Below are 25,660 nucleotides of genomic sequence, written 5' to 3'. Positions count from 1 at the left end.
CCCCCTTGTTTTGTCCGGACTGGTCACTGCATGGATTGTTTCTCCTCTGAGCTGGATGTGGCGTGATAGCTCCCATATGTTTGTCAGGCTGCATTTTTCTTCTGTCCTCTTCCCCTGAAGCCACTAACAGCTGCCTCCCAGTTGCCTTAGCCTTCACCACAAGTAAAGGTTTTGCTTGCAAGAAGAATAGGACATAATGAATGATTTTTCTCCTCCTTCATGGTGTTCTTCGAGCTTCAAGCTAAGGTGATTCTGAGTAGCTATGGTGCTACTTGACCTTTGCTAACTCAGTTTTCGGTTCCTACCGTGTTTCCCTGAAAGTAAGACAGGGAATTAAAATACTAAAAAATTAATTAAAATTATTTTAATTATTAAATATATTTTAATATATTAAATATATTAATATTTTAATTAATATTAATTTTTGCTCCAAAATGCATTAGGGCTTAATTTTCAGGGGATATTTTTTTTTATGTACAACAATTTACATTTGTTCAAATAAAGTCATATCTTTTTCTGGTTGCTGCACAATGGTGGAGGTGGGGTTTCACTTAACTGGGGCTTATTTTGGGAGTAGAGCTTATATTACAAGCGTCCTTAAAAATCATATTAGCACTTATTTTCATGTTACATCTTATTTGTGGGGAAACGGTATAGTCAGGACACAAGTGGGGATTTGTATAAGTAAATGCAAAAGGTGAAGCACAGGGCAATCTCTTTTGTTACTATCAGCTACATCCTGGGTTATTGTGTGTTTCTCCTTTCCATATTCCACCGTGTGCTTTCTTTTCCAGCCTGTCTCCTCCATCACAGTTACTTTGGAAATGCACTAGTTTGCTTCCAACTTTGATCTTCACATCTGTTGTGGTTGAAGACCCATGCCAAGGGTACTTTTCCAAAAAGGTGGCAAATGAGCCTACATCCTCTGAAGGCATCATCCTGGATTTAAGTTTAGTGACTGCCTTCCCTGTCTTTGCAATTATACTAGAATCCCAGGAAGGGAGAAACACCAAGTCCATCTAGTAGTTTTAATTGTGTGTTAGTCTTTGCTAGCATATCAGGCAAAGAAAGAAAAGAAAATAATAATAAAGGAGAAAAAAACATTTCTGAGGATTTGTTCACTAAGGTAAAGGTTCCCTTTGACAATTTTTGTCCAGTCGTGTTCGACTCTAGGGGGTGGTACTCATCCCCGTTTCCAAGCCATAGAGCCAGCGTTTTGTCCGAAGACAATCTTCCGTGGTCACATGGCCAGTGCGACTTAGACACGGAATGCTGTTACCTTCCCACCGTGGTAGTCCCTATTTATCTACTCGCATTTTTGCATGCTTTCGAACCACTAGGTTGGCGGGAGCTGGGACAAGTGACAGGAGCTCACTCCGTCGCGTGGATTCGATCTTACGACTGCTGATCTTCTGACCCTGCAGCACAGGCTTCTGCGGTTTAGCCTACAGCGCCACCATGTCCCTCGTGCCACCACGTCCCTCTGTTCACTAAACTCACATGGAAATATAGTGGTTAGTCTTTAAGGTGCCACAATGTTTTCTTTATTTTTTTTATTTTTTTATTTTTGCCTGATACGCAAGTGACTAGTGTCCTGGAGAACAAAACAGTACCTGCCATACAACGATACTGTGTGCAATAGTTGTCCATACAGGTGTACATAGTTTTAGAATTGAGTCTGTTGTGGAAAGACTCCTTTCTACTTCATCCCTAAGGGCAAGTAAGGATGATGATCAGTTCTGCAGTTTCCATCATTAACATTAAATAACAAGATTAATAAGAAATTATGGACAGAATACTGTAAGTGTTAACACATATGGATTTTTCCATCACATGCCTGGCTTGGCGTGGTCTTGAGAAACCCAGCGGGGACCCTTTAATTGCCAGTTGGAGGAGTGTAAATGTTATGTCATTTGCCTTCTGCTTGCATAATGAAGGAACAGGATTTCAGCCAGCACCTCCGGGGTTAAAGGAGAAGCCTCTTATTCAGTGCTCCATACTCCACTGAACAGAAAGAAAAGCATTGCTGTGCCCCATTTCTGAAAATTTCTTCTGACAGTGAGAGTTGAAGCAAGAGTCTGAGTGTTGAAAAGCTGGAGGTTCAGTTTAGGCTGCTCAACAATGTCACTTTCGTATTCCTTAACTTGGTGATGTCTAGATGGGTTGAGTTATAAAACCTATCTTCCTCAGCTAGCCTGGCTGGCCATTCTGGGTAAAAAGAGTTATAATCTTACACATCTAGAGACCATCAAGGCTGAGGAACCTGCCCTGGGAACATGTGCTTCCTTGCCATATTTATGGTACACAAAATGTCTGAATGCTGTTTCCAAAACTTGTTGGGAGTTTTCTCTGCTCATGATGGAGAATTTTGGTTTTAAATATCCTTAGTGATTTCTGTTATGGCAGCAGCTGGTGCTACCAAAATCTCTAGGCTGCTTATTGAACTGTTACATCACACCAGCTTCACTATCTTGTCTCATTTTGGAAGCTGAGCAGGATCAACCCTGGTTAATTCTTAGATGGGAGGCCATCAGAGAAATGCCAGAGATCTCCAGAGAGGACTAGGAAATAATCTTTCCTGAAATCCTGGAGAGGCTCTGCTGATAATACCAGGCAGATGGATCAGTAGTGGTCTGACTCAATAGCATGAGGCAACGTCCTCTGTTCCTAATGCCAGGATTTGTGAATTTGTTAGGAGTTTGTCTAAGGCGCGTCCTTTAATTTTTGACCAATGATCTTTAATTCAAGTGGTGTGTGTGTAGGGGACTCTTCTGTTCTTATTCATGGAAGAAAACCCTTGGAGAATAATGTATCACCAAGAGCTTGCTTCCCTTTCTGTTGCAGATTCTGAAAAAAATAACAGGACATGACTTCAGTATATTTTGATGTATTGATGGAAGGCATTTACATCTGGAGTGCCTATAATACATATTCAGAGATATTTCTGAAACCTTCTGATGTACATATCTAAAACCCACTGGTGCCATGAGTGAACCTCTCTTGTTTATGACAGTTATTTTCTCTCCTATACCCAGAGAAACTGGTGTTCAAAGTACCACTGTGGGTCTGGTTTGCAAAAGCTCTTGTTTTTTTTAACTGTGCATTGCAGCATAAAAGAATAAAAAAACCCGAAATATTGAGAGGCGCTCAGTACTCACATTTACAACAAGCAATTGGAAATGAAGTGAATGTGGAAAGAACACGTTCTTTTCTGCATTTGTCTGCTTTTTTTGTACAAATACAGTGATGTGTATATTCCCTGTAGGCACAGATCACATACTCTCCGACCAAGGATGTTCATCACACTTTTGCACATTAGTCCAGAAGTGTGACTTATTGTGTTTCTGCTTTCAGTGCTAGTTTCTTGTTAAAACATACAAAGCCACTATGTTGCTTGCAAAGTTCAGGACGCAAATTTATCCACAGGAGATGTTGCACAGTATTATTGGATGAGAAGTGTCTCATGGAATCTGTAAATTTATTACTTGACCATGGCCAGAATGCTATTGTTTGTGTAAGAGAAATTGCATAAGTGTTGGTGGCAAATCACATTCCTGCCTAGAAATACAACCATCATTCATTAATGAGCACCAATTTGCTACCAAGATGTGCATTATTTCCCTTAACAGAAGTATATATTGCTAATAGAATCCTGGCCAATTTTTTATATCTTGGACATGATTGTGTCAGTGTAACTCAAAGCAGTGTATTTCTTTTCCCTTTCCATTATTGTTTCCTTTTGTGTGATGTCTTTTTTTTTAGATTGCAAGGTCAGAGACTTTCTCATCTTTTAAAAATTAAACAAGCTATATAGATAACGTTTCCAGTTATATAGCTGAGTATACATGTTAAAGCAAAACACAATTCAGGCATTTTAGAAATGAAACAAGTGAATTGTATGCTATAAGGCAGAGCTAAGCAAAGTTCAGGTTTGTGGGATCTCCTTTTTAAAATAAAAGCTATATACATAAGAGCAGGAAATGGCGCCACACTTTTGCATTTGGGCAGATATGCACATGAGTGGGAAACTTCTGCTTAAAAGTTGTAGCTGCATTCTGTTCCAGTGACGTACATACACTTCTGGCAGAAAGCAGCAGCTGCCAGCAGGTGGGGTTACCCCTTATTCTGCCCTTTTGCTTAGAGGTAGAGCATAAGATCAAAGGGTTATTTTAGCCAATCCTAGTTACAGTTAGGTAACTGGTATCCTATCTGTTTCTCTCATAACATACTATGTAATCATGCTAAGTAAATAAAAGAGCTCTCAGGGTGTTGCCAGTTGGCTCTGCTGGCTCGGACATCCGCTGTCGACTCCTTTGTTTTCTCTCTAAGGCAATTAGCCTTCCTTTGTTCCGTGATCACCCACATGCATGTGCACATTGAAGAAGGGCAAAAGGTGCCTCTGAAAGCTGTGCTCAGGATTTTGATACAAGAGCAGATCTCTCATTCTCCAATTTTTGAAGACAAATGCAATCTGAAAATTATTTTTACAAATTCTCTTCCCAATTTCATTTGTTTCAGCAGCCTTATTTAAGGTGAGCTTGAGAGCCTTTAGGTTGTTATTGATAAAAAGGTGTAAATCAGAAATCCTAGTTTGATCTACTGCAAGTAATCTAGAGATCTACTTGTAGAACATTGTCTAATTTTTGCTCAGTCAAGCTTCAAAACAGACATGGGTTCTTCATTAACAGTGTGGGATGTCAATGCATGTTTTGGAAGAACAGCTCACTCTTTCTGAACCTGAGGCAGAATATATGAGACCCACTACATCTTGCTGTACTGCAGCTTCCAGGTGTCCTAGCCAGGGTAGCCAGTGGTGAAGAATATGGGAATTGCAGTCCAACCAGATCCAGAGGATGATAGATTGTCTATGCTGTCTGAATTAAGGAAGTGTTTTTACCTCCCTAAATTAGGGAGGCTACTGTTAGTGCCTGGAGCTGAGGACTGTTTTTGAGCAGAGGTTTTCTGGGTGGGATGTATTGTCCTGTTGGAAACGGAAGATTCCCAAGCGCAGTGTTGCTACTGGTGTGAAATGATGGTGATGAAGCTGAACACCGTACTTCAGGTTTGAGACTTAGTCTCATGCTGCCCCTTGCTGTGTCCACAGGTAGCCAAAGATGTCTCTGTGCGGCTCCATAATGAACTTGAGGCAGTGGAGAAAAAACGGATTAAACTGGAGGAAGAGAATGAGGACTTGCGCCAGCGGCTCATTGAGAGTGAGTTGGCTAAGCAGGTGCTGCAGAATGAGATGGACAAGCTGAGGGAGGTAAGTGCCTTTCTGTGAGGACATTTATAGATTGTATTATTTATTGTACTAACCCTTTTCTCCAAAGAGTTTAAAACTGTCTCACTGTCTGTTGAGTCTATATCTCACCTTTGTGTCAAAAATGGCATTCAAAGTGGCCAATAATGTTATCACTCAAATAAAAACAAATAGCTAACAATAATAATAAAAAAAGTTTAAGAACAAAGAAAAGAGTTCCTTCAAAGATCATAAGACACAAAACAAATTTAGAATTGGGCATTTCGTGTAGCTTGTTCTTAAGTCATATACTTCTTTATCGGTCATAATCGGACTTTCAAATTGTGTCTAGAAATAGCAAGAGGAGTCACATTTTTGCTGAAACCAACCTTAGGCAACAGATTGACCACAGCAATGTGGAAAACTCAATAGTATCTGAGGTGGGTTAGGATGAGTAGAAGGGATTCACTCAGGGCCTTCCAATGAACTTCATGTTTGAAAAGTGGTGTTGATCTCAATTTTGCACATCCCAGTCCTACTCTCTAGGCATATCAGTAGGCTATTAATAGTCCAACAGTGTTTTGTTTCTGTCAAAAGATTTCACACATGCTAATCTTTTCACTTTCAAACCACAACTTGCTGCAGGCAAGTTGCCCTTGAGAAGTTATCCTAGATGTCTATATGGCTTATCTTCATGAATGCAAAAGGAAGGACATTGCTTTATAGTTTGATATGGATTATAATTTGTCACAAAGAATATGTGTATTAGTGAATTAATTGCTGGAAGAGAAATCACTGGTTTCTGCTTATTTTCTGGACCAAAACACTACTGTTTCTCAGGCCACTTTTCTCTTTGCTGCTTCTCACTCACTTCACCTTCAAAAATATGTTGTGTCCACTCTGCTTTGCCTGCTTTATTGGCTCTTGTGTTTGTTTTCAGTAATTGGAAAGCATCATACTCCTTGCTCTTCCTAAAAACCAAAGTGGTTGTATAGTCATGTCTTAGATTTAATGTTATGTTTTGCTGTCATACGGTTATTGGAAGAGAGTTTATGAAAATGAAGGAATGTTTATGGATGTCGAATCAATAAAGGTTTCATATGCATTAGGTCCTGGGTCTTATATGTCAGCATTCCTCTTCTACCATGATGCACTCCAGATCTCACAGCCTTTTATTTATGCATGATAATTAAATGGCAGATAAATACCAAAGTATATCAACAAAGAAGCAATGAATATAGCTTGGGCTCACTGATATAGCAGTAGTGAAGCTCACAAAGCAGATGCATTCACTCGCTAAGCCTAGTGGTTGGTAAACCTTAGTCTTTCAGATGTTTTTTACTACAACTTCCATAGTCCCTTATAATTGGCCATACTATCTGGAGTGTCTGGGAATGGAAGACCAAAACTTCCCCATCCTTGACCAAGAAGATTGTTTTAAGGGACATCAGCCAGCTCTTGGTACATACAGAATTGCTAAAAACTGGAGCTGTAGAGTTAAACTGTGTGAGGTAAGAGCAGTAAGCCAAAAGGAATGTGATATCCACTTGCAATCACAGCAGGAGGTTAGTGTGTCTGCAGCTTGGAATTACCCTAGTTGGAACTGGGCCAGACAACTGTCTTGGCTCTTTTTGGCATTATTAAAAAAAATCTCTGTTAACTTTCCCAGCCTAAGATCAACAGGCTCTGGTGTTATCTTTCTCTTATAAAATCAAACTCTTCCAGAGCAGTACTTCATTGCCAACTGTTTGGATGCACTGTATTCTTTATTAAACTAATTATTTGTAGCAAATGATATGAACATTTAGGAAACTCTCTCATGCATTTATGTTGACAATGTCAGGGAGTCCTGTGCATGATGCAGATTGCAATTTTTTTCCTGTTAGCAAAATAATGATAACAACAATAATCTTAGACTCCAGAGCTAGAATGGACCTTATAGATAATCAAATCCAGCCACTGTCAAGGAGGCACAGTGGGGAATCAAACTGCTAGCCTCTGGCTCTGCAGCTAGCGACCTAAACTACTGTATTAAGCTATATAGCAGTTCTTGTGGTGGTTACAGTTTTGCTCTAAGACTTGGGAGACATCCTCACTGAGCTATGAATCTAACTGGGTGGTCTTGGGACAGTAAGTCAGCATGACCAAACCGCACTGGGTGTTGTGAGTATAAAATAGAAAGCTGAGCATGTTGCATTAAACTAACGGAAGAAAATGTGGCATATGAATATGATGAACAAAATAAGGTGTGTGCAGCTTACTTTGGTGCCAAAGATTTCTCTGAGTAACTCAACTCTCTCTTTGCAGATGACTAGGGTTTTCTAGCTAGGAAATTCAGCCAGTTTATGATGCTACATTCTACCAATCAGTTGTGCTTGGAGATATACTGTACAGTTGTATGAAGAAGGGCAGTTTAAAAATGAATGCACACCATAAACCCACAGCCATTTGTCCAAATCATAACTACTGAAAGAAGGACAGTCGTAACATTGGAGTTGGCTGATAGATGATCTCATAGAGCCCAGTTTCCCCAATAATTTTGTTATCCATGAAATTACATGTCCATTGGTACAATTGCATGGGGCAATTTTGTACTGTAAACGGGCTTGTATATATTCTAGCTGTAATGTCTAAGAAATTTGGAAAGCAGGTTTCCAGGCAGGTAGCTTAGAAGTGTTTGCTTACCCTTTCTGTATTGGAACATGGCTAGTAGCTTATTCCTTCAGTGCTGCTCTTTAGGCAGGCTGTTGTGCCCTGCTGCACAGCAGGCAGGACTAATGGGCATGAGATTGGTTTCTGAGCAGCCAGAGCACATGATCTGAATAGTAAATGAAAAGACGCACAGGAGCTGTCAGTAAGAGACTGGTGATGGAGAGGAAGAGAAATGTGTCCTGTGGCCGATGTGCCAAATTGGAGTCATGTGATGTATGGACAAAGGGGCCTGAGCTGTGGTGTTGCATACAGATAATTTGGGTTTAGTATTTGCACTTTATATATATGGTAAGCTAAATTTTTATCAGTAGAAGAGAGGAGGGAGTGACAACAGAAAGTAATAACGATCAGCAATGTGTTTGGAACAGACAACCCACAATAATGCCACTAAACAAATATATATATTACTTTCTGTTGTCACTCCCTCCTCTCTTCTACTGATAAAAATTTAGCTTAGAAAATGAGAATAGAAAGTTACAAAAAAGATGCTGACTTTCTGCCCTATGCTTGCCTGGGTACCCCAGGATAAATACTATGGTATTCAGTCTCTTGAAAAGTTCTCAGGCTTACATACAGAGCCTCTCATTTCTCAATATGGGGTTTCAGGTACGGTATTAGGTCCCAGCACTTGAGTTGCAAGAAAGGGTCTTATTCCTAAAAGGCTAGGCTGTGGAGAACAAAAACAGCACACCTTGCTAAATAAATGAATGCTGAAGAATGTCTCCCACCAGGAAAGGACTCTAGCAGGATCATCTGGAAGTCACAATGGATTTTGATGCAAAGCAAGAAGATCAAAGGATAATCAAGTAAAATGAGGCTACTTGGATACAGAACAAAATTTCTGTAAAGGTAAAGAAATTCAATCAATGCAGTATTTAGGGGGTTATGTATACCAATTGCAGAGCTATCAATGTGCCACCACTCCTAATATGGCCTCCTTTGCACGTTTTGTATTGGAAGGGGGCTTGCATGACCTCGCTTTCTCATACAATTGTCAGTTTAACCAAAGACGGGTCATCTGGTCTTACTTCAACTTCTTAGTGACTCTGCCACTTCTTGAATGTGTAGTTTGAGATAAGCACACAAGAAAATTGCGGTGATGCATGGAAACTCCTTGTCCCAGGAATGGTTGTTTTTTCAAAATGTGTAGTTAGTATAAATATTTGGATGATAATGGCCTATGAGATCCAGCTGACATGCCTTAAGAAATTCACATTTCCCAGCAAACTTATTTATAGCTCCCTCTCCTTTGGCAAAGGTCTCAATTACAGCACTGTTGTAGATTCCTGTAAAGAAAGATATCACACATTTATGAAACCTGTACAGTACATATGAGCTTGCAGTAGCTGCATGTTTTTAAAAGTGCTATGAATCTGGGGGTCTACTTTGTTTCCCAAGCAGTTTCAGGTACTTTGTATTTATTGAATCAATAGTATTTGATGAGCAGGTTGGTAGACCTAGTGCTTTGTTATTGCCTGCTAACAGGCGTGCACAAGCACACATATAGGATGGCTTTGAACTGTCAGAGGGTGGAGGTGGGGGTTGTTCCTAAGGGGATTATGTGCTGATTATTCTCCAGCTGGAGGGAGCATCTCTGATAATTGGATAAGTGTTGGAAAGGGCAATTAATTGTCATGCACATGGCCATTTGCACCTGTGGCTTCATTTGTCTTACAGGGAGGAATTCAGAAGAACTTATTTATGCTTGAGCTAGGAAATGGAAGAGAAAGGGATCTTATGTGTATGTCTGTTAGTATCAACATGGTAACAGTCAAGTCTAATCAGATGGGTTTGCTTTTGCTATCAAATATGAACAAATCACAGCATAAAAACACATTGAGAGCAGCAGGGAAGGAAAAGCAGTAATAAAACAAGCCCAGCCTAGTCTGTCTGGTGCTGCTGGCAATCAATTACGCAATGCAGTTGTGGTCATGGTGACACCAAGCTGTGATGACTCCATAATCCTCAAGTTGCCCTGCACCACTTTTGAGACATGTCTGTAGGCAGGAGGTTTTCCTGGAAAGAAATCAGGTGCATTTCCTTTTTAAAAAATCCCCATTTGTTCTTGGGTTTAATTTTTTTTTAATCCCCTATTTGTCTGTTGTTCACAGGCTCGGCGAAATTTTTCTCTGCTTACATACATTGGCAGTATGGCTGTGTATATTCTTTGAAAATAAATAAGCACAACTTTTTTGTCACACGAATTCCTCATGCAAGGAGAATGTCAGTTCTGTTTTGCTTTGTGCACACATGCATATGATCAGTTACTGCATAGTTCTGCTTCTGGTAGCCACAGGACAAAAAAGCCTGAGCCATGCAGGGCACCAGAACCCACATACCCCAAACTGCTGGAAGTCCTCTAGTCCCTTGTGCCTTCTGCTCTCGCACCATGCATCACACATACACGGCATCTATTAAGGAAGTGCTGAGGAACATGTGGCTCTCCAGATGTTGTTAGGCAGCAGCTCCTTCTTTATCATGCTGTTGACTCTGTTAGCTGTGTCTGAAGGGAGGTGCAGCCCAATTGTGTCTGGAGACTCACATTCCCCACCTCTGCTTTAAGTGCAAAGAATGCAAGCCCTTCCAGATGCTGGAAAACATGATTACAACATGATGATGCAATGGCAGAAAAGGAGTATCCCTCAAAGCAGAGTGCCAGTATGAGTTGCAATATCATATAGAGAGGCAGTGTCAGAAAACACTACAAGACCTTTTAGACTATTGTAGAAGGAACTTCTAAAGGTTTTGGTTATGCATATTAACTTAAATCCCCTACTTCATAAGAAGCATGTTAATAGCACTGGCTGTGTTGCAGGTCTCATGCAGCAGGGGAAATGTTAGAATAAGGAGGAGTGACATATATGGCTGTGTTTGGTGCTCTTCGTGTTGATATGACTTAGATCATTGCCTTGTTCTCTCTCTGTCTCTCTCTCTCTCTCTGCTTTGTCAGAGGGTAAGAGCTAGAAAGGCTGGCTCACGCTACCTCATCAGGGATCAGTCAGCATTGTGATACAACTGTGTAGGATTTCTGCTGGAGCTGGGATTAAGCAGCTTCTGTTCATGTGCTTTTCCCTCCCTGGGCCATTTGCCTCTACAATACCTGTAGCTTGTTGCTTGGAGTGCGGGGAAGCTGTGGCTTTTGTAGATTTGTCCATAATAGGACTGGTTTGTCCACAATAGGACTGGTCTGGATGTCCCTGAGCCTCAGCTCAGGACTGGCTCATGTTTCATAGCTGTATTTCTTGGCTATAGAGCTTTAGCACCAGCTTGTGAATGTTTTTGGCTCTATATTTGTGGACAGAAAGGCGTCCAAGGGGCATCGATCTGACCTGTGTGATGAGTTATGGATGTGTATCTCTACTCAGTTTGCTAAACACTTTCTGTGGGTACTGGAGGATGGAACAGACAGATTGTTTTTCAGCGCTTGAGTATAGGGTGTGTTTTAATAGAACTAATTGTATTCCAGATTTTATGTATCAGGGGAGAGATTTGTTAGTAAAAGGAAGAGCAGCATATCTTGTTCCAGCTTTATAAACTGGGATCATGTCTTGATGATGTGTCTATAGATCCTGGGGTGAGTTGTGATTTTATCTCAGGTCCCTCCATTTAAAAAAAAACCTGTTAACCTACAAACACTTACATATTCTTTCAGGCAGAGTTTGGCAAAAAGTTGGTGCAAGAGGCTGAGAAGAAAGAAATTATGAATCAGATATGGGAGGTTTCAATTTTAAATTATTGTAATATTCTCATTCCTTTGGAGCAGGCAAGAGCTGACTGCTGTTCATTGTCCTTAGGATCTAGTAATTATACTGTCTCTGGAGGTTCCATTCGAAGCTGTTGTGATTTTTATTCATTGCCTGTGAGCATACCAGGTGGTCATGGCTACATAAAAGCTTCCACCCCTGTTGAGTGAGGGACTTTCTATATGCATGTGTATGCTCTCAAACCATTCTTTACATGGCAGGTGTGTCTGAAAAGCTCAGAAGGATTTTTGGTAGAAGAAACCACATACCAGTATACTTCAAACCCACAAACACAGTAAGGCAGTAAGGTAAGGCACCAAAACACAACAGGGGCAATATAGTATATGCAGTCCAATGGAAAGGGGAGTGTTCGGAGCTTTACTTTGGAGAAACCAAACAGCCGCTAAACAGGAGAACAGCACATGAGGGGCAATGGCTCAGGACCACAATCAGCAGTGTTTGTTCATTTGAAGCACTCATTTGATTACCAAGATGTACTAATTTTGGACCAAGATGATAGGTGGTTTGAGAAAGGGGTCAGGGAGGCCATACATGTGCATATAAAAAAATCCCTCACTCAACAGGGGTGGAGGCCTTAGATACAATCTGTCTCCTATTTGTCATGCTGCCCTTTCTTCCATCCCCAGAAAGATTAGGACCACACCCACCAGAAAGACCACTGTTAACGACCCATGACAATGGGTGGAGAAGGACTTTGTCCTTCTAAGGAGCCTATTCAGAGAAGGGGGAAGTGGAACCAACTGTGGTGGATATATCAGGTATCTCCTACCAACTCTCCTCATACAGAAGAAGCTACTGGTATGAGTAGCAAAATGTTTCAACCTAACAAGAAAGAAGCCCAGTTGCCACAACTCTGCTTCCAGATTCCCAAGGATATGTCACAGCAGTTGGTAACCTTTATTGCCCATCAAATGAACATAATAAGCTCTGTTGAATCAAGTCAATTGTCCAACTAGTGCAATATTCTTTTTCTTTACAGTGGCATGTCATAATTGAGGATAAGGCTGAAGGCTGCGAATCATGATAGCTATACAACATCTCTAGCACCAGAGACAATATGTCTTGTATAGTTCTTGTGTACAACATTCAGACCAGGCTGTTACTCTTATATCTTGCTTCTTGGCTCCCTCTAAGCATTTGGTTGGCCTCTATATGGGAAACAGAATGCTGGACTAGGTAGGCTTTGGGTCCAATCTAGTTGAGCTCTTAAATTCAGATGTGACACAAGTTCCCTAGAATGTGGTTGAAGAGGTGACCCATTTTAAGGTGCATTGTTTGATGTGAGGCATTTCTTCCCTAAATTTTAGTTCAGAATATTACTAATACCCTGTTTCCCTGAAAATTAACCCCAGTATGATTTTTCATGATGTTTGTAATATAAGCCGTACCCAAAAAATAAGCCCTAGTTAAGTGAAACCCTGGTCCATGGGGTCACAAAGAGTCAAACATGACTTAATGACTAAACAACAACAAAGTGAAACCCTACCCTCCACAATTGTGCAACATTGTGCAGCAACCAGAAGATTACATGACTGTATCTGAATAAATGCATATTGTTGTACATGAAAAAAATAAAGCATCCCCTGAAAATAAGCCCTAATGTGTTTTTTGGAGCCAAAATTAATATATGACTCTGTCTTATTTTCAGGGAAACACAGTATATGCCCAAATACAGTTCTGAATATGCAGTACCGTAGCACATCCCTCAGTACTCGTTTGGTTCACAGTACAGGTTTCATTGAAGGGAACTGTCAATTCCTGTATATACATCATAATGCAAGCACGATATGATGGCTTCAGTACTTACTGTCCCCACAGGATCACTTCTATGTCTTGTAATGAGAGTATGTGAGCACAGTTTTATTGGAAGAACAAAATACAGGAATGGTACAATCTGCTTTGTTAAGCAGATTGAATCTCCTGATCTTCCCAGTTTGCCTCCTGAACATTGTTCTGCTTTAGAAGTCTTTGATTTTTATTTATTTATTTATGAAAGGTGAAGAGGCAGAAACTGCCTCCTCCAATTATCAGTGAACACAGGTTCCTTTTACTTCTATTTTGCTTTTCCTGTTGCTTGCTGCATGAGGAAGGAGTGGAACATTTTCATATGTATGTGATCTTCTAGTTGCTTGAAAATCTTTATACAAAACGGGAGTGTTCAGATCCTTTCAGAACATCCTTTTACTGCATAAATGGAATAGGAGGAAGAGATTATGCTTTGTGTGGGGAGCGGACTGCCTTGGAAACAGTGGATGATTGTCTGCTTGCTTGAAAGAATCCTTCGAGTTCCTCTGTGCCTTGCAAAAGATGGTTCATCTGTAAAGCTGCCGCCAGAGTGTTTAAGATTTATGCTTTTCTTCAAGCTGCAAGCCTGTCTCTTGGGTATGAATAGCCAGGCTCTGCCTGTATGATCAAGGAGCGACAAAGCGTTTCAATCCTCTATGAAGCAATTCAAGCCTCTGTTATGATGTGGCATCGTATTTTTGGCAAAACACACTTTTCTTCTTTCCCTCTTCCTCACTGCATTTCCGTTACATCTTAAGCATCAGACGATATCCCTTACCTTTATTAGTCTCCATGCTAAATGGTTTCTGCTTTTCTTTGTCATGGAAGCTGCAGTCATTTAACTATGCCATGCTTTTGGCACAGCTTTCAGGGATTGTACAAGTTGGATCAAAAGGTCTGCTTCTTTGCTACTTCCTTCAGCATTCTGTCCATCCCTGTCTCTGGATTTTGGTGAAAGTGACAAGGTCAGGGGAAAAAAAAAAAAGCAAAACAAAGCAAAGCATGCGCGTGCTACTTATATACTGCCCCATAGCGCTTTAAGCACTCTCTGGATGATTTACAAGTTAGTTATGCAGGCTACACATTGGTTATACTTGCTGTTTTGCTTTCACTCCCCCCCCCCCATTTTCTGATAAAAATTGATATGGTTCAGAGAAAGCCTTATCAATTTCACTAAGGCAGCTTTCTTCAAAGTGACATCCTTCCAGATCAAGTTACAGCCCCCATCATCTCCAGCTAACACGGCCACTCACCATTTGCTGGTGAATGTAAATTAACTCCTGCAGAGGGCACACACATTCTTATGGTGGAATGAAAAATTCACATTGGAAAAATACACTCCAGTGCTGTCAGTTTCATCTGAGTAGAGTGGGAATGAAAGCTGATACCCACGGTTGTAGAAAAGAAGGTGGAGCTGGTTTTGGGATCCATGACAGTTAATACTGCCCAGCTGTTGTTTGCATTAATTCTTTCCTTTTTTTTGGTTTCAGAATTCTTTGAAGAAAAGAGGATCACGATCCCTTGGGAAGGCAGACAAGAAATCTTCTGCTCAGGTACCTGCACACTGAACACATAGGTTTTCCACTATTGCCATTCTCCTGCAGTATGTGCTTGACTTAAATCCTGCACTACAGGATAGTGGAAGAGATAAATTGCTTAACTTCGGACTGGGGGACAATGTCCCTTCACTTAACCTTGAAAAGGTGGGGTGCAGGTCCTATAGGCTAGTGAAAGAGCAACCGTGTTGCCATGGAGAAGTTCCCAGGTTGATTCTTTGGCACCTCTGAGAACAGGTGGTAACCTAAACTCTAGAAAGTGACTGCCAATCTCAGTAGACAACAGTGGGCTTGATGGACTAAGGATCTCAATCTAGATCTCAGTCTATGTGTATGTATGTTTCAACTGATAGTCAAAATGCCTTCAGCCTTTGAGGAGTCAATGTGGGAAATATAACTGCTATAAAAACAACGTGGAATGTAGCTTTCTCGACTAGATAAGCTTAGGTCACCTTAGCCTAGCATGGGGTGCTAATCCTACTATCAGGAAAGCTATGAAGAGAGCTATTTTAATATAGTACTTGTTTAATCCTTTTTAATTTGTATACTTGCTGTTTTAGCTTTAAAAATTGTTTTAGTAATGGAAGCCACCTGCCTTGGGTCCTTTTGGGGAGAAAGGTGGCATAAATTTTAAATAAATAAAATTTCAAGATGTAGAGAGATAAGATTAGCCATTATCTTTATGATCATTGCATATGATCATAAAGATGTGGGAAGTGGGCCCATCTGGTAAATACATAGGGTGAGTTGGTAATGAAGAAGGGTACTTGGTAGGCAAGGAAGGTGAAGAGCTTCCTTGTTTTATGTAGGATGCTGTTATAGATCTTACGATTCAGGCAGAGGTGTGTGCTGTAACTAAGGCTTTGGTTAGGAATGGCCAATAAATTTGTACCTTTCTAGATGTCTCAACCCATCCACCTGCTTCAGCATATTTTCTAGTTGCAACTTGTCTGGATACATAAACATATTTTGTTTACTAAGAAGGAAAATGAGTGTCATCTGCTATGATTATGCAAAGGATCAAAGATGATGTTGAAACCATAAAGCAGTGACATTTGTTTAGCTCTTTGGGCATTTCAATTTCAATTTGGTTTAGCTCCTTGGGCATTTCTCCTCGGCCATTTCAATGTTTTAAAACATTGAAAGCTAACAATCATGGTAATAGAAGAACAGGTTGACATAGTCTTTTAATGTTTTGGATTCTAGTAGTTAAATGCTTTGCAGTGTATTGGCTGACCCTGAATAGCACTGAAATATCTGGAATACATTATCCAGATCCCCTGCAACAGTGCCAAAGGGTGTCATTAGAAAGAAGCAGTGATGCAAAAGGAAATAGGTTGGTGGCAAAACATAATGAGGGAATTCCAGTGCATCACATTGCATTGATAGTTTTTAAATTGAGTTGATGCCTCTCTCTAAGTTAGCACTAGGCCTAAATCAATCTTGTATTCTGTTCATAACTACTTGTTCAATCTGTGGTTCAGGAAAATATTCATATTTCTATTGAACTTGATGGCACGTTCATGATTTTGGCCTGGTTACATAACTTTGCCAGTATATTTATATTTTGTCCAGAGACCTTGTACATGTTTGTGTTTATAGCACAGAACATGTTGGAGCAACTGCAGCTTTATAGTCATTACAGAAATAGTCAGAGGACTACCTGGACCAAACTAAACACAAACATAAACTTTAAAACAAAACATTGTGGCACCTCAAAGAAGTCTGTTTAAGTGTATCCAGACCAAAAAACCCCCCTCTAAGATGATAATGATGGTGATAAATTAAATAATCATCATCATCATCATGCACACAAAAGTTAAAGAACTGACAGAAAGAGAATATAGCTAAAGACTGCGGAAAATCTTAAAATTAAAATTAGATGGGGGAAATACAATCAAAGCCATAAACACATTGGCCATTCCAGTAATTAGATATCTAGCTGGAATAATAGATTGGACTCAAAACGAACTAGAAGAACTGGATCTAAAAACATGGAAATTAATGAACATGCACCATACACTGCATCCAAAAAGCGATGTGGACAGATTCTATTTACCACAAAAAATTGGAGGCTATAGATTACTGCAAATACAGGAGATAGTAGAGGAAGAAGAAGCCTGAATGATTATATCAGTACAAGCAGAGAAAAATTACTGAAAGCAGTGAAAATGGAGAATATTTTGAAAACAACAGAAACAAAAATGCAATATAAGAAACAATAATTTGAAAAGAAATTAAACAGCTGGAAAAATAAACCTCTGCATGGACAACACCTGAGAAATATTGATGGAAAGCATGATTATAATTCAACATGGGCATGGCTAAAACTGGGGACCTTTAAGAAAGAAACTGAAGGCTTGATTTTTTGCTGCACAAGAACAAGCACTCCAAACTAACATGATAAAAGCTAAGATCCAAGGAGTTAGTGCTAATAGCAAATGGGAACTCTGGCAAGATTTGCAGTTTGTTTTTATTGTTTTGCTTTCTTTTTTTTGTTTTCTGTTTTTGTCTGGAGATACTTGCACAGATTAACATGCCTAGTTCTTTGAAATCAAAAGCACATGGCTCTTGAGAAGAGGCCTTCCTGTGTTTTGGGACCAAGCCTGGGTCTTTTATTTTCCCTGTATAATTATATGTCACATAAATCTTATTAAACTGGTCAAGCTACACAAGCTGGGACACATACCTGTGGAAGGATTGCCAATCTTCTCTCTCTCTCGCTTTTGTCTTTAAAAAGATTATATATACAGTGGTGCCCCGCATAGCGAGGTTAATCCCTCGCTATGTGAAATCGTCGCTAAACAGAACGTAAAAGCCCAATTGGCCCTAAACTTACCGGTCAGTGAAGTTTCCTCCATAGCGGCAGCCATTTTCGCGTCCTCGGTAAGCGAGGGGAGGGCGCGAAAACGCTGCGTGCGGCCATTTCGGGCGTCCGGCAGCCATTTTAGACCCGCCAAACAGCTGATCGCCTGACTCGGTGGGAGGCTTGGGGGTTCTGCAGCAAGAGGAGAAGAAGAGGGAAAGTGGGGGGAGGACGCGCGAGCGCGCGGCTTCCCTCCCTTTGCCTGCCTGCCTCGCAGACTGCCTTCGTCCCTGGGGGCGTCAGGAGAAGAACGAGGAGAAAGAGGGAAAGTCGGGGGGGAGGACGCGCGAACGTGTGGCTTCCCTCCCTTCGCCTGCCTGCCTTGCAGCCTGCGTTCCTCTTCCCGGCCAGCGCGGCGGCGGCGGCGGCTCCTTCCTGGCACCCGTCTTCGGTAAGCGAGTTTTTTGCATAGGGACGGACGCTATGCCTCTGCATTAGCGATCCCGGAGAAGGGATCACTATGCGGATTCGTCGTTATACGGTGCGCTCGTTGTGCAAGGCACCATTGTATTTGGCAATGTATATAAAACATGTAGAGATTCTGTAATGTTTGAAGCAGTCCTATGAAGATGCTCCACTGATAGAGCTTTTTAAAAAATTGCCTGCATATCTAGAAGAATGGTCTGGTTAACTGTGCATTAGTGCCAGTCCTTCTTCTCAAGACAAAAGAAAACATATCAATTGGAGGAAGAAGGTTATGCATTATGAACTCAGGGCTTGTTCACATGGAAGCAGGATTATCTAATTCAGTGCTGTTCCTTTTATTTTTCTCACAGACCAGATGACATAAGACTGAATTTGATCAGATGTATTCCTTTTCCTTTGCTTTCTGTGATTCTGTGATCTTCCTGTAGAGCTTGTGTTATTGGGAACCAATCTTTGTTGTCAAGAGAGCTTATCGTTATAGCAGTTCCTATTAAGACTTCATTACTGTGTCAGAAGCTCTGGAAGCCTTTTAATTAACCCTTTAATAGTTTTTTTTTTAATGAAGGATGCAAAACTGGCGAGAAAGCAATTTATAAAGATTTATTTCTTGGAAAGCTTACAGAAGCAATTTTCAAGGAATTCTCGAAGGCTTTCATGGCCAGGATCTGACCAGCATCTTCAGAGAACTGGAATAGGAACTCAGTCCATGCTCTTCCTACTCCAGTCCTCTGAAGATGCCGACCACAGAGACTGGCGAAACGTCAGGAAGAACAACCTTCAGAACACAGCCAAAGAGCCCGAAAAACCCACAACAACCAATTTTTCAAGGACTTGTAGAATGTAGATGGCAATATGGGTAAACCCTAGTTCCCTTCAGGATAAACTGTCCTTCTGTTGCTTTGATATTACTGTCCAGAATTCTTGTTCACTTACACAGGCCAACTATACTTCAATATATCATTTGAAATGAAAAGCCAAGATCTTTCAGCCCAACTTATCAGGGACCCTATCTGCAGTGCGGTGGCCTGGAGATAGCATTGCTGGCTGGCTGTCATCTTCCCCACATGACAGTTGCTCTTGTGTGACCCACCATAACATGCTGTATGGGGGTTTGGCTTGCCATGCTAGTCAGCCAGTCAGAGGGCTTGTTGGCTGGGGGAATAAGGCTGCTTCTGAAAGGCTGTAGTGATGCAGTCTTCACTCTGGTCCACTAGAAGTCTTTATAATACACTGCATGGTGAAAATGCCAGATTGTTCTCTTTGAACATGTAGTACAAATTTGGGCAAAGTACAAAGATGAACTCAGTATAAATATTTTCTGCATTTTGATAAATTACATGTTGTAATAAAGCAAAGCAAATCATGCTGCTTATGTACCGTCCCATAGCGCTTAAAGCACTCTCAGGGCAGTTTACAAGTTAATTATGCAGGCTATATCTTGTCCCTCCCTGCAAGCTGGATACTCATTTTACCAACCTTGGAATAATGGAAGGCTGAGTGAACCTTGATCTATCTACCCGTGATTGAACCCCAGGTCATGAGCACAGTTTTGGCTTCAGTACAGCACTTTAACCACTGTGCCACAAGGCTCTGATAGTAGTGCTTTGAAACATTTCCTTTCTGTAGAGAGAATGAGGAAAAGGGGGTGGAAGGCACAAAGAAGCATGGAGGGGAAATACATGTTCATGGCCACAGGAGAACACATGGACTCCATTTTTTTCTTTGCCAGAAAGCTTTTCAGTGACACTCTTTAGATAACTGTGAGTGGCAATCTGAATGTCCCCTTCACTTACAATAGAGGTCCCCAACCCCCGGTCTGCGGCCCGGTGCCGGTCCGTGGCCTGAGCCCGACCGGGCCGCAGATAGAGACCCCACCCCCACCCCTGCACGCACTCCCCCACAGCCTGTTTGTGCCTGCATGCGAGTGCCCGCCCGAGCACTGCGCTGCCCTTTGCACATGCATACAAGTGCGCACGCCCACCTGAGCACCACACCGCCCTTCACGCATGCGCACAAGCATGCACAGACACCTTCGCACATGCGCACATGCACAGGGGGGTGCCCGCCTTCCCCAGCTGGTCTGCGGGGTTAAAAAGGTTGGGGACCGCTGACTTACAGGACCTCATGGAAGGGAATTCAAATTGTTCTTTATAAATTTAAAGCCCTCTTCCTCTTTGTTCTCCTTAGTGTTATTGTACATCTTTATTTATTTACTGTATTTTAAATTGCATCGTAATTTGCTTTGGGAAATATGTTCATAGAAAGTAGCATGTAACTGTCACAACAAACATTGCCCAATTCCTGTTGCATAGCTTTGTTCTTGCACTGGGAATGATGTCACAGGCAGTGCTAGATGCTACTAACTGAAAAGTCTGCTCTGATTTGGTGCTGTGTGTGACCTGTGCACACTGAGAGGAAGTCACATGCAACCTGAAATTGAGGAAGTAAGCCTTTATTTAGCAGCAATCAGCCACTGCTGCTGGTGTTATTCCTGCCATGAAAGCATAGCTACCGTATACAGTATTACTCAGTTTGAATTCATGAAGTGTGATATTTGCTCTCTCTACACCCAAACAAAGAGGCCATGTTTTGTGTTCTGTAATACATCAGATGCAACTGTAAATTCTTCGAATTTATTGATTGAAATAAATGCAAGTGTTTCTGATAACTGTGGGTGTTATCACTGAACACCGTGCTACCCTGAACGCATCTGGTCTCATTTGATTTCAGAAGCTAAGTAGTGTCAGAACTGGTAAAACAAGAACTACTGTTAGTCAGTGTTGACAGTAGTAGGTCAGATCATCCAATGGTCTGACTCAGGTTAAGGTAGCTTCCTATGTTCCTGCACTTGGACGTCAATTGGTGGGTTCCCGGTGGATTAGAATAGCAATGGAGCATTTATCTACATGAATAATTTAGGATGACTCCATGAATGCACTAAGAACACCTGATATCTGAGCTGAGTCCAGGGTGGATAAAAATCATTTTTTAAAAATTCGCTTGGATTTGAATTACTATTTAAATCATCAGTCTGATTTTAAAAATTTAAATCATGACTGAAACCCATTTGATTAGAAATAATATTTAAATCAAATCCACTCTGATTTAAATTAGATTTAAAAAAATCATTTAAATCAAATCCACCCTGGATGAGCCCAGACTTATTACGACTAATGGTTCATATGGTAGCTAGAAGGAATCCATGGTAGGCATTGTCCAAATCAGCAACAGACTGATCATATTGGTCCAGTTGACAGTTCTACCCCTATATGGGCTTCTGGGGAAAATGTTTTCCAGATGTCCCACTTAGAATTAAAACATCAAACTAGGAAAAATAAGACTATACAAAAGCATTATGGACAGAGCTTAGAAATGCTCCTTTTTGGACTATAACTTGCAGAATATCCCCATCTGGCTGAGAGGATTTTAGGCATTGTAGTCCAAAATATTACATTTCCAATCTCTGATTATGGCTTATTAAATGCTTTGTTGTGCAGGCTTCCACTGAACTCCAACAGGGAAGCTGTGCTTAGCATTGCAAGACAACATAAGTTTCACTTGTTTCTTTGAAAAATAACCGTCACTGTCTTCTTTTCTCTTTTGAAAAACCATTTTATTTTGCTTCTCAGTGATTTTCTGTTCCTGTCCCCTCCACACACTCCCTTCTTTATGCCGTGACCAAATCTGGTACAGTGAATTTTTGTAAGCATAATACAACAGTGTAGGGCATTTCTGAGAGTTAATAATAGCTGCCTTTTTTCAACTGTGGCTGATGCAATGTGAGGCATGGCCGTTGCAACTGAATGCTTCCACTGTCTTGGCCATCTGGAAAAGAGGTCTTGAGTGCCTGGTGGGGACTTTCTTTCTGGGGAGGGATTTGTGAGAGTTTTCTCTCCCTCAGTTGAGTTATGAAAACAGGAAATGAACTAATTTTATAAGCAACAGTCGTTTTTATGAGGTAATATTCCTTGAGGGGAAAAATATTTCAAATTTCCATAAAGCTACTGGGAGTTAAAGCAGTCTCCAAACTATAGTATTTCTTAATAGGCTTTGTGGGGGTGGGATGATGAGAGAGTTACAAAGTCTGTTAGAGTAGACTTGAGATTTTTCCCTCTTCCTTTTTTTTAAACAGAAAGCACACACCAGATCCAACAGTTAGGAATATGCATTCTAGCAATGTGTTTTTCATTCACTTTTAGCCAGAGCCTAAAACACACTCCCACAGTAAAAGCTAACTTCTTCCTTCTCCATCATGTTATGGAGCCTCAAAAAGAGAGCTGCTTCTGCACGTTGCAGAGTCTTGAAAAATTGCTGTTTGGGATTATTATTCCCAGAATTCCCTGCTTAACATGACTATGTGTTTCTGTACCTCTGGTGCATTTAAATAATAGTCAAAACAGGTCTTGTTGTTCCTTATTTACAAGCAGACTCTGTGATTACTGACAGACTAAAATATAGCCTCTTTCAGACTTAAGCAAGCAAGAAGAGGAGAGGAGTGCTGTGGACTTGAGACAAAGCTGTTCCACTGCAAAATTTGGTCATTCTGTTTCTTCTATATTGCATGTAGGCTAGAAGAGAAGTTTATTTTACTTGAGAGAGATACTCCTTCTCCCCCAGTGAATTGGCCACCTGTTGCTCTCCAGATGTTTTTGAATTGTAGCTCCCATAATCCCTCACTATTGGTTATGTTGGCTAGGACTGATGGGAGTTGTGAAAAAATAACTGTAGGCCCACGGATGCCTTACATCTGCTGTATGATATGGATATACATGTAAAACACTGCTTCTGCGTCTTAAGAGAGAAGAGAACAAGTCTCCTTCTGCTCAGAGTAGTTTTCCAGAGGACCGTTTTTGTGATGCTTGCACCATTTCTGTTTCAATCCTAGGAGGACAACGCAGACCTCAAGTGTCAATTGCATTTCGCAAAGGAGGAATCGGCTTTGATGTGCAAGAAACTGACAAAGTTAGCCAAAGAGAATGACAGCATGAAAGAGGAGTTGACAAAATATCGGTCCTTATATGGAGACCTGGATAGCTCCCTCTCCATAGAGGAGCTGGCTGACTCCCCTCATTCTCGAGAAGCAGAGCTAAAGGTCCACCTAAAGCTTGTAGAAGAAGAAGCCAACATCTTGAGTCGAAGGATTGTGGAGCTTGAGGTTGAAAATCGAGGGCTGAGAGCAGAGATGGATGATATGAAGGGGCAAGGAGACAAAGAATTCTTGGGTCAAGACATCCAGTTTGCCTTCTCCATGACAAATTGTGGGGAATCTGGGGAGAGTGTGGCTGAGCTCAGGCGACACTTGCAGTTTGTGGAGGAGGAGGCTGATCTTTTGAGGCGCTCACTGATGGAGCTTGAAGAGCAGAACAAGCTGCTTATGAATGAGCTCAATAAGTATAAATCAGACCATGACTTGGACATCACTTTGTCTGAGGACAGCTGTTCAGTGATCAGTGAGACCTCCCAAGAGGAGCTGGCCACTGCCAAGGTCCAAATCAATGAGCTGAGTGGCAAGGTCAAGAAGCTTCAATATGAGAACCGCGTATTGCTCTCTAACCTGCAGCGCTGCGACCTTGCCTCTTGCCAGACCACCCGGCCCATGCTAGAGACAGATGCGGAGGCCGGTGACTCTGCCCAATGCATTCCAACATCCCTTTGGAGGGAGATGCCCATTGGGGGTGAGAATGATGCTAAGGAGAGAGCACCCGGCAATGGTTTCAGCAAGTCTCATGATAGCAGTCCAATCCGGCTTCTGCGATCAAAAGACTTCGAGACCCTCCTTGACATCAGGGACCAGGCTGCACTTGTCGGCAAAGCCATTGATGTCCTGATCTCTGATGCCAATGGCTTCACTTCTAGCCTCAAGTTGTGCATGGACAACGACTGTGCTGAGCTGGTGCTGAGTGAAGCCATGGATAACGAGAGCACCACAGATTCTAAGCTGATCAGTGCCATTTTGATGCGGCTTGGGGTTCTTCAGCAGGAGCTGAACTCTTTCATGAAGAAGGTGGACCATATTGGAGACTGCTTGAAAGACCAGAAGGACTCCCTGCCAAGCTGTGGCTCTCTGGACTCCACTAAAGAAGCCCTGCGGAAGGAGCATAGCTCTGAATTCCAGGTGAGGATTTACCCAAGTTGTCAAGAGTGATTCCTTTGCCAGTGATTATTGCTTTATTTGCCATGCTGTTTTTCTCCTGCTTTAATAAATCAGAACCTGAACCTGTTAATGTAACTTCCCTTTTCTGCTTCCTCAGAGTGAAATGACAAACTAACAACTGGCTCACTGCATGTGATTGAGGCCAGTGAGAAGATAGGATTCTGGATTAGCAGAGTGTGCATGGGACAGGAGGTTAATTGCATGGAAAAGTGCATGTCATTATTAAAGCTACTGTGGGAGATTTAGACAGAGTCAGATGAAGTCCAAGTGTTTGGCTGCAAAGAGAAATGTCACCGTCTCTTTGTGCCCAGAGGAATGACACAGAGGAACTTGCACTGATAGCCTACTCATTTATTTTGTATGGTAGTGAAGCCAATGCGCAATGATTTTCCCAAGCCATTTTTACATATGGAGAGAGTTGTAGTAAAATGGCTACCACCAATATCACTTGAATCTCCAAAATTAACCAGGTGAGTGAAAAGGATAGACCTGAAAGTCTTCCCCTGATGTCGTAATTTTGGAAAGCTGCTACAGAAAAGTGGCTTGCTGCCCAACTAAAAATACATTAATTGATAACGCATCAGTTTAAATCAACTGAAATACCAAACAGTTAACTCACCCAAAACTAAATGTTGAATCAAAATTAGGATCTCAAATAGATCAGCGACTCTTTGATTAGGATCTGTTACAGAATTTGTGAAGCAGATAAGCAAATTAGATTAGTCTTGGAGGGAGTGTTTTAACTGTTTACAGCTTTCATCTCTGTCTCTCTCTGCGCCCCCACCCCCATATGCCTCTCCCACAACTGTTTTGGCCAGAGAATTGTTTTTATACAACTTACCACCCTTTACCACTCACAGTACAGAGATGGTAGAGCATGCGGGGGATAGGGATAGGTAAAAATAACATTGGAGAAAGACAAGGGGAATAAACTGTGAAAAAATATCCTTTGTTAGGCCATCTTTCGTTGATCTCATCTGCTTTGTGCCTGAGATGTCAGTTTCTATTGCAGTAGCTGACATTTGAAATGCTAAAAGTGAGACTTTTAGTTACACAAGCAAACACCTGATGTCAAATGAGATACCGTATGGTTTAAGTTTAAATTGTGTTTCACTGAAAGGAGAAGGGAGAGAGGTTCTTGCATGCACGCTGTTGCTT

At 41.3% G+C, this 25,660-nt stretch overlaps 1 protein-coding gene across 2 annotated transcripts in view; it reads left to right on the top strand.

The window, feature by feature from the left end:
- The window catches only part of MTCL2 (microtubule crosslinking factor 2), an 89,474-nt gene that overhangs the window by 38,423 nt on the left and 25,391 nt on the right, over positions 1-25,660 (top strand). For both annotated transcript variants that reach the window (XM_020782410.3, XM_020782411.3), the window contains exons 3-5: positions 5,105-5,263; positions 14,991-15,053; positions 23,234-24,463. In XM_020782410.3, coding sequence (XP_020638069.3) covers positions 5,105-5,263; positions 14,991-15,053; positions 23,234-24,463 — 1,452 coding nt within the window. The remainder of the gene's footprint in view (positions 1-5,104; positions 5,264-14,990; positions 15,054-23,233; positions 24,464-25,660) is intronic.

Source organism: Pogona vitticeps, chromosome 4, assembly GCF_051106095.1.
Source record: "Pogona vitticeps strain Pit_001003342236 chromosome 4, PviZW2.1, whole genome shotgun sequence".
NCBI lineage: Eukaryota > Metazoa > Chordata > Lepidosauria > Squamata > Agamidae > Pogona > Pogona vitticeps.
The sequence above is the reverse complement of the archived record's forward strand: the minus strand, read 5'-3'. Positions and strand labels throughout refer to the sequence as shown.